We start from the raw sequence: 10,000 nt of genomic DNA, 5'->3' as shown, positions 1-10,000 counted from the left end.
ACTGTTTCAAATGTGTGTTGGGTACGAACAAGGTAGCTACCCAGGCCAAATGAATAATGCATGAACTTGTGGGCCTAACATGTGTATATTACTATGTGTGACGCTGGTGTCACTGTTTCAAATGTGTATATTAACTATGTGGATCGCCATTGGTCATAGATATGTGGCCGACTCCAGTCCTGTCTACTTTGCATTATAAACTGCATCTGCTGCTTGGCATGCTGTCCAGTTGTGATCAATGGGGGGTTAAGTGCTGCTTGCTGTGTGCCCGGGCAATTGCCACAGGCAGCTAGCTACCCATCATGCTACATGTATTGTGTTCTACAGTCACCGTAGTGCTCGGTGTGCTCGCTGTGCTTGGTGTGCTCGCTGTGCTTGGTGTGGTTCTGAGATTGCATGCGATTCCTTCACGCTATGCCTGCTTGATCATGTGCAACAAAACCTGTCATAAGGCGACCACCTGTCCTAGAGGACCACTACCAAAGAATGTTACTTCAGTCAAATTACCCTGGTCCACATTTGGAAGGTCCCTTAAGCCTTAAGCCTTAGGCAGATTTCATTGCGATAGAGTTCCATTCCAGTGCTACATGGGGTGGGGTGGAGTGAGACCATGCGTGCACAACCAATACACATACATCATTGACGACTGAAGAAACCATTGACCTGACAACGTAGCACCTACTCTACATCAGTAAAATAAAAAATAAAAAAATAAAATAAACAATCGACGAGGAGACAATAGTCGTAAAATGGCAATAAATAAGATAAATTGTGCACTCTTATATAACAACAGCAAAAAATGTTATGAGTGCACAATTTATCTTATAAATAAAATAAAAATACCAGTAATGCCTGGTTGGCAGTTTGATTTGCCTGTGTATGTACAAGTGCATGAGTGCATGTACATGTGTGTCGTCCTGACCTTGGTGAGCTGCTAATGTCACACTCTACATGTACTGTGCAGTGCGTCCGCGTGTCACTAGTCAGCAAACTCAATTCGTCAAGGAAGCTGGAGAAAACGCCTCGTTCATGATCATGATTGCACCACCCGCATATCCAGCCTCCAAGCCATCCGATATACAGTGGCATCTACCAGACAGTACCGTTGTAACGCCGTCCAGCAGTAATGATACACGTGTCAAACTCACGACGAGCGGCCAGAACCTGCAGATCTCCAACCTCGTGCGGCAGGATGCAGGGGTGTATGTTGCCACGGTGACCACTGATGCCGGGGTTCGCTCTGTCTCGTTCAACCTGGATGTGTATGGTAAGTGTAAGGTGTGCATATGAGCAGTGCTATCCTCTGTGTATGGGTGAGTGTATGTATGGTGTACATATGAGCAGTGCTATCCTCTGTGTATGGGTGAGTGTATGTATGGTGTGCATATGAGCAGTGCTATCCTCTGTGTATGGGTGAGTGTATGTATGGTGTACATATGAGCAGTGCTATCCTCTGTGTATGGGTGAGTGTATGTATGGTGTACATATGAGCAGTGCTATCCTCTGTGTATGGGTGAGTGTATGTATGGTGTGCATATGAGCAGTGCTATCCTCTGTGTATGGGTGAGTGTATGTATGGTGTACATATGAGCAGTGCTATCCTCTGTGTATGGGTGAGTGTATGTATGGTGTACATATGAGCAGTGCTATCCTCTGTGTATGGGTGAGTGTATGTATGGTGTACATATGAGCAGTGCTATCCTCTGTGTATGGGTGAGTGTATGTATGGTGTACATATGAGCAGTGCTATCCTCTGTGTATGGGTGAGTGTATGTATGGTGTACATATGAGCAGTGCTATCCTCTGTGTATGGGTGAGTGTATGTATGGTGTACATATGAGCAGTGCTATCCTCTGTGTATGGGTGAGTGTATGTATGGTGTACATATGAGCAGTGCTATCCTCTGTGTATGGGTGAGTGTATGTATGGTGTACATATGAGCAGTGCTATCCTCTGTGTATGGGTGAGTGTAGGGTGCGCAGTGCTACTATCCTCGATGTGAGAAAGGGAATAATGTTGCATAATATTATGCTTGTGTGATGCCAATAGGTTTGTTGTGGGAATCAGTGTATGTTTCATATGTATGCTATGAGCACGACTAGCGCTTTAGGATCTTGTTTGCGAGTTATTATTGTCTTGTGCGTGAGGCTGTATGCATTTGCTTGTGTGTTTTGTTCTCAGTTCTGCCGCTATTCACCACACCGAACAACACGATCACGACCGTGCTGGAGAGCAACAGCACCGTTCTGCAGTGTTCATTGTCTTCTCACCCCAACGCCACTGTTGTATGGCTTGACTCTACCGGCAATCCGGTCACAACAGGAGTCACTACAGACTCCCAGGCTAGCTTCGGTAAGTGAAACACCCACAGAGGGTTTTTTTATGATCACGATGTCTGTAGACTGCTGGTATTCATTTTCGAACACAATGTATATTATTTGTAGCTCAGAAGATTGGTCAGATCAACAATGAAATGTGTTGAACTGTCGTGCTCCTTTCTGCCTTTCTTTGCCTTTCTCTTCACAGATGAGAGTACTCTGACATATCAGACCACACACAACCTCACGTTCCAGTCCATCACGTTTGCACAGCGCGGTCACTACTTCTGTCAAGCAACCGTGATTTTGTCTGACGGCACAAAAGTGCAAAGCCAAATTCGCTCGGAAGTTCAAGTACACGGTAGGAACAGCAACGTGGCCATGAGAATAAGAAGTACTTGTAGCCCCTTGTACCATTTGCCCACACTACTCTCCGTCTACACAGCTGTTTGTGTTCTGATCCTTTAGTTACGCTTTTTTATGGCGAATATTCCAAAGAACGTGTCTCTACTCCGGACATCAGAGCTCGTGCTTCCTGCCGACTGACTTGACATTTGACTGACTCACGACTGCGTCTGGAGCACACAAGACAGTCAAGTGCCAAGTCAGTCGGCAGGAAGCACGAGCTCCGACGTTCGGAGCAGACACTTTCTTCACTAATCACCGCCGATGTCACATCATCTTTCGGAATATTCCAAAGCAAGGATAAAGCACCTTTCAGCAATAGTATAGGACTAACGGCAAGTTCCATTCGTCTTTCAATAAATCTCATAATTTCTGGGCAAATATTTATGTAGCGAACTTCCCTTATTCCGAGTTGGATGAGATTATTAATAGACGAATTTTTTGGCTGAAGCAAATGGATGTCCAGTCAAAACACAGTGCTTGGTCCTATCAGGCTATCACCTTCTTGTGGCTGTCTTTTCTCCATTGACCTTTGCTGTTTGGTTTCCTGCTCTGGTTTGGTTTGGTTTTCTGGTTTAGTACCACCGATTGCTATGCTAAGCCCGGATGCCAGTTTGCAGCAAATCAACGAAACCAACAACTTCACTGTCATCTGCTCCGCGCGTGGCTTTCCGCAACCTAGGGTAGTGTGGAGCAAGAACATGACGGAGTTGGTTGACTCTGACCCCCGACTGAGTGTCACGAATAGTTCTAATGGTATGTTTCATCTGGTGATTCGCCATTGCAAATGCCTCCAGCAATAGAGAGGCAATTTGTTTTAGTTTTTTGTAAAAAGCAACACACACACACAGTATGCATTACTGCACATATCGCCAAAGACTTTCCTTCAGAGGAAGACCTAGAGACTTTCCTTCAGAGGAAGACCTAGAGACTTTCCTTCAGAGGAAGACCTAGAGACTTTCCTTCAGAGGAAGACCTAGAGACTTTCCTTCAGAGGAAGACCTAGAGACTTTCCTTCAGAGGAAGACCTAGAGACTTTCCTTCAGAGGAAGACCTAGAGACTTTCCTTCAGAGGAAGACCTAGAGACTTTCCTTCAGAGGAAGACCTAGAGACTTTCCTTCAGAGGAAGACCTAGAGACTTTCCTTCAGAGGAAGACCTAGAGACTTTCCTTCAGAGGAAGACCTAGAGACTTTCCTTCAGAGGAAGACCTAGAGACTTTCCTTCAGAGGAAGACCTAGAGACTTTCCTTCAGAGGAAGACCTAGAGACTTTCCTTCAGAGGAAGACCTAGAGACTTTCCTTCAGAGGAAGACCTAGAGACTTTCCTTCAGAGGAAGACCTAGAGACTTTCCTTCAGAGGAAGACCTAGAGACTTTCCTTCAGAGGAAGACCTAGAGACTTTCCTTCAGAGGAAGACCTAGAGACTTTCCTTCAGAGGAAGACCTAGAGACTTTCCTTCAGAGGAAGACCTAGAGACTTTCCTTCGGAGGAAGACCTAGAGACTTTCCTTCGGAGGAAGACCTAGAGACTTTCCTTCGGAGGAAGACCTAGAGACTTTCCTTCAGAGGAAGACCTAGAGACTTTCCTTCGGAGGAAGAACTATTGAGTGTGCAGTTTATGCGTGGAGTTTTACTTCTTCATTAACTGGGTGTTTTTTTGTCAACAGTAGTTTATTCGGGTACTGAACCAATTTTACTTCATCCTCAACCCGTCACCGCCGTGCACTCTTAGCTAAACCAATGCTCGAAGCATAACACACACCAGCACAGCAAGGGCACTTCCGTTGACTACTGAGCCAATGCTAAATGTAGAAGGAAAGGGATGATGTAGGGTCAGAAAGTTGAATGTTTCAGTACTCTGTGAGTTTGGTGCCCATTTGTGGCACTTTCTGACCGTATATTATCTAGTCACAGCGGTGGACGTTCCTCATAATTCGATATGTGCTGCGAATCTGAGTGATCATGCACCCTGGCCTGAGTAGCTCGCTTGGCTAATTGAAAGTCTGCCGACCTGGGCCACATTATGTTGCTAGTACATGTACCACCCCAGTCACAGAGCACAAGTTGGTTGAGTTTGGCCGTCAGGAGGCCAGCGCAAGGTATCCGGGGCGCGGGTCTGATTCCAGCGAGGGGCAATGTGGTACCCTGCAGCACAAGGGTAGCGTGATACCCTACGCCAACGTGCGCGCTGCATGAGTAGCATGATACTCGCCGAGCGCTTTTGCTGTTGCCTAGCAACGCGTTTCTGTCTTTCCTGAGCCCCCAAATGCATGTTAGGTGGCCCTGCGCATGACTGCACGTTGACATAGCAACCTTGAACATCTCAAGCCAGTTACCAACAAGTTCGGAATCAGACCAAGCCGCCGAATGCCCCCGCCGGCCACTGGTGCTTCATTGCAATTGAATTTTGTCAAGAATAGTGAGCGAGGACAGATCAAATTATGCAAATACATGTACATGTAGCTTGAAGTACCATCATGCTGAGTGGCACTCATTGTGAGACATAGGAGAGTGTAGAGCGATAATAAAATTCAGGAGGCGTGGGTGGGAGGGAGAAATTGCGAAACAGTTGGATGCGCGCAGCAGCACAGCTAGCAAGAGAAAGAAGCCGTGGATGGGTTTGTTCCTATTTTTGATGGCGGTGGCCATCCGTTGGCCCAACGGTATTCGTGTATACGGCGTTTGTTTGTGCTGCCAGCTCGCGCCCGGCGTTTGTTTGTGCTGCCAGCTCGGGCCCGGGGCGCGAGTGAAACCGAACTTTGAAAAGGCTTTCGCTCTTTAGTGCTATTGACTGTTTTTTCATACAATGCCTATTGATATCTGGAGACATGCTGTCTAGCCTTCCCCTGGTACGCATTACGCAGGGCTTTGTTGATTCCTGAAGTTCGTACCGTGTACTGCCAAAGGGAAATGTTTGAATGGTGCTGGGGCGGGTGCGACATTACGGTGTCCCTGCAGCCGGCCTAATCGCGTTTGCCGCCACAACCGATTTCATGCATGCTTCATCTGTAACATTTCCCTGGACTTTTTCTTGGGGAGTCTGTTTTCCATTCCATCCCGTTGCACATTTTTTACGAGTCATTTGGAGTGCTGTTTATGATTTGTGGAAAAGTGGAGGGTTGTGCTGCTTTGTATTATCCTGCAGTCACGGCGGATGGTCTAATCTTGGTGACATCAGAGCTGGTCATATCTAACCTGATGCATAGTGATGGTTGTGGTTACACATGCACGTCAACCATACGGTCTACTGGCACAACCATCAATTCAACTAAAAATGTTCGGCTTCAAGTGCTTAGTAAGTGAAAAGCGCCGTGTTGACGTTGTGTGACGCTAACGGAGAGGAGTTCTGGCTCGGCTACTGTATGTGGTGGCTTTCTGGTTTTGGTGTTTGCAGTCTATTTGTGTAGGCTAACTGCATGGGAGGTTACTTGGCATGGTATTAGAGGTTTATCCAGTAAATGCGTGTTCCCATTTTGTCAGGTTCTGATATTCTTAGTTAGAACTGGTTGCCGTTATCGCTAGATGTCATGTGTTTGACCCGGTGTGTTTGTGCCGCCATGACAGTTCCGTATCTCTTCAATGTTATCTTGCTCTTATGCCTGCCTGCCTGCCTGCCTGCCTGCCTGCCTGCCTGCTTGCCTGCCTGCCTGCCCGCCCGTCCGCCCGCCTGCCTGCCTCTGCTCACCTACCCGCCCGCCCGCCCGCCCGCCTGACTGACTGCCTATTCCTGTCTCACGAACACAGTAAAGCCAACACTGACAACAACTGAAGACGTGGTGCGTGTCCTGACTGGCCAAACTGCCGAGCTCACAGTCACAGTGCAAGCGCCCATCTTCCCAGCTTTGACTGCGTCGGATGTGTCTTGGACTGGTCCTGCTGGGCAAATCTCCATCAACAGTGGCTCAATATCACTATCGACGGACAACCTCAGGCTAACTATTAGCAATGCACAGCGTTCTGATGCCGGCAACTACACAATAACAGCCACTAACTTGGGTGGTGTGGGATCACAGACCTTTCTGGTGGAAGTATTCAGTGAGTAACGCAGTGCCGGTAACACCATGTTTGTGCACTGTATGTACTAGTATCCAGAACAGTTATAAATACATGCACAGTACACTGTTGGCTGCTGCCATGCTAGCTGTGTATGATTGTCTTGTGTCACAAACAACCACGGCGAAAGTCTGTGTAGCTGTGTAGCTACGCAGACGTTCGCCTCCGTTTTTTTGTGTATACTGATCTGCGCGCGTGTGCACCGGGCACTCTGCTTCGAGCTGCTTCGGCCGGTCCTGTTTGTGATTGTCTTGTGTCCTGTTGTTCTGTTGCTTTCAGCTCCACCTTCCGTTGTGCTGGACCAACCCTTGTACCGGGTAAATGAGAGCAACACGTACACCACTGTGTGCACTGCGACTGCTTTTCCGGCGCCCAGTGTTCGCTGGCTGAAGGGTTCACAAGAGATCACAGCTAGTGATGAAGAAAGTAGACTGAGAGTGAGCAGCAACTCTACATTAGGTAAGCCCATTCCACACAGCACCGGCGACAACGTTCTTTGCTGCAGTGTTGGAGTGTAGACATCGGTGACACAATCAACGCGCGTTGAACTTGTGAACTACAGTTGCGCTCACTGAAATCGAACCCAAAGTACAAAGCTGACCCCTGGACCAGCTCCGATTACATCATTGTATGTGTACATGTGTACGCCCAGCCGAATTCATTCCACCACCAGGGCGTCAAGGGCCGTTGGTGCCAGTTGAGGGTGCCAGCTTTGCACTCTGGGTCGGATTTCACTGAGCGCTGCTGTACTTGTGGTGTATAGACAATGGTAGCCAGTGCAGGCTAAATTTTATTTTTCAAGGAAACCCTTCGAAAATGGTACCAATCGATTCAGCATGGCATTTTCATTCCTCCTGCAAAGTTTCAGCTGATTTGGAGTCATGACAAGGACGCTATGGCGATTTGAAGATCGAAAAACTTCAGTTTTGTTTGTCAAGAAGAAAGGCCATGATCGCACACAAATCATACCACCCGTGTGGCACAATGATTTTTGAACGATGTTGATCCGCGGACCCCGTGCTTTGCGCATGCAAGCATGCATACTGCACAGTACAGAGGCTTTTTTGAACGCAGATATGTAGTTCTTCGTCTTCTTCGAAATGTCTTCCAAATGCGTGGTGCTGGTGTTGTTCTCTTCGCCAAGGCAGAATGCAGCTGCATGTGATGCTCCTGTGTGTTCATGCATGTTCTCTTTTCGCGTCTCGACATTGTAGCGTCCAGACTCAGCTCGACTGGAGAAGATTGAGGAGACTATGCTTTGATCCACATGCAAAATCGATGAAGTTTGGTAATTATCGTCGGGCGCTAAAAAGCGCTGGGGAGCATGGGGCTAAACCTTCGTAGCAATCATCCCTACCATGACAAGCATCGACTGGTATATGTTCCATTCTGTTCCCAACCACTACGGGTCGTCTGCGAAGCTTTCTTCTTCGCCGATTCTCGGACAGATCGTACGTCTTCGCACTGTATCTCTCGTCTCCCTCAACGGATCAAAACACGGTTTTCGCCAGGACGAACACAAACCCCAGATTTCGCGGCGGCAACATCTTCGAGTAGGGAAAAGCTAGCAGCTAACCAGGAATCACCAACAAACACGTGTAATACTCAGTGTGATTTGCGACAGCTGTCATTGTGCCGTCGCACCATGCATGTACCATGCACGGGAATGGAACACGGATGAGTGGTTTTATTACGACAGCCTGCACTGGCTAACAATGGACATAATGGCCGTGTGCTGTGTAGAGTATGCGTCACTGTGTATGCGTCACTGTGTATGCGTCACTGTGTATGCGTCACTGTGTATGCGTCACTGTGTATGCGTCACTGTGTATGCGTCACTGTGTATGCGTCACTGTGTATGCGTCACTGTGTATGCGTCACTGTGTATGCGTCACTGTGTATGCGTCACTGTGCGTAGTCAAGTGCTGGAGGAGATCCTAGTGTTCTGCTGCAATGGTGCAACCTTATCACTACCCTTGAACTTATCACTACCATCAAAATTAAAAAATTATAATAAAAATTCACAGTTCGCGTGAGACTCGGCTGGAGGCCTAGTTTTCGGCATCCGCAGGAACGCCACCACCCTCTATGTATCAAGGCGCAGATGCAGCTCCCAAGCGGTGGGTCATAGGTCAGTTGAAAATCAGTGAGCAGTGTAGGCTTGCAGTGTGCTCCGTTGCACGTGTTTCTTCCGTTTTGTGGTGTACGATTGACCTCTTCTGAATGTGCAGTGTGTGTTTGGGCAAGTGGGGGCTTGGGGGGGGGGGGGGGGGGGGAGGGGGGCACGGGTCCGGTAAAATGTGTTGTATTGTGTGTGTGTGTGTGTGTGTGTGTGTGTGTGTGTGTGTGTGTGTGTCTGTCGGTCTGTCTGTCCGTCCGTCCGTTTGTCTGTCTGTCTGTCTGTCTGTCTGTCTGTGCACATGCATGTGTTGTGTGTGCGTTTTTTTTACTAAAAGCCATGTGGTGCACTTAATGTTGCATCTACTCTACAATGTGCACCCCTGCCTATTGCCTGTTGCTCCCTGTTCTTTTGCCCCCTGCACTGCAGTTGGCCTTCTGTATCAGGTCAGTGTGACGCTGACCGTTGATAGTGTGGTGTTCAGTGATGGAGGAATTTACACGTGTGTGTCCGATCTGACATTGCTGGACACACCCCATACAGCCACAATCAACTCAACTCTTGAAGTTCTTGGTAAGTAAGATCTCTGACCAAATCGAACATACATGCACTAGGTAGGTATTATGCCAAGCAACGCAATGTTAGCTGCAACGAAACAATAGAGGTGTGTGGATAGTGGTTATCTAACGTTACTGGAATCCTCACTTCTCTCTGTATTGTATGGTTGGTTCTCTTGGGCCATTTTAGTCATGTAAGCGGTATGCACTTTGCTCCAGTGGCTTTTGATCAGCTGGCTCCTTTCCAGGCACTCTGTGAAGCAGTACACCAATATGCCACTGTTGTTGCCGTGTATCTTGTCACGCAACGTTTGATGGAAGGTCACTGCGCCAATGTTGTGCATGCATAACTCACACACGCAAGAACCAACACGCCATTCCTAGGTCGTCGTGACAAGAAGCATTTCAAATGTGGAGCATGCACAGTATGTAGGTTACATCACGACAGAAGAGTACATAGGGACAGTAACGTACGCTACTGTTGTGAGCCCCGAGAAAGTGAATTGATGCTTGATGGAGCTATGAGTAAACGGTCACATATATGCTTT

The 10,000-nt window shown here is 47.8% G+C and overlaps 1 protein-coding gene across 1 annotated transcript in view; it reads left to right on the top strand.

The window, feature by feature from the left end:
• The window catches only part of LOC135813366 (hemicentin-1-like), a 77,022-nt gene that overhangs the window by 21,520 nt on the left and 45,502 nt on the right, over window positions 1-10,000 (top strand). The window contains exons 22-29 of the mRNA XM_065326465.1: window positions 965-1,267; window positions 2,182-2,352; window positions 2,527-2,679; window positions 3,303-3,479; window positions 5,869-6,018; window positions 6,468-6,758; window positions 7,056-7,235; window positions 9,325-9,468. Coding sequence (XP_065182537.1) covers window positions 965-1,267; window positions 2,182-2,352; window positions 2,527-2,679; window positions 3,303-3,479; window positions 5,869-6,018; window positions 6,468-6,758; window positions 7,056-7,235; window positions 9,325-9,468 — 1,569 coding nt within the window. The remainder of the gene's footprint in view (window positions 1-964; window positions 1,268-2,181; window positions 2,353-2,526; window positions 2,680-3,302; window positions 3,480-5,868; window positions 6,019-6,467; window positions 6,759-7,055; window positions 7,236-9,324; window positions 9,469-10,000) is intronic.

The sequence above is a fragment of the Sycon ciliatum genome, chromosome 4 (genome assembly GCF_964019385.1).
Source record: "Sycon ciliatum chromosome 4, ocSycCili1.1, whole genome shotgun sequence".
Lineage (NCBI taxonomy): Eukaryota > Metazoa > Porifera > Calcarea > Leucosolenida > Sycettidae > Sycon > Sycon ciliatum.
The sequence above is the reverse complement of the archived record's forward strand: the minus strand, read 5'-3'. Positions and strand labels throughout refer to the sequence as shown.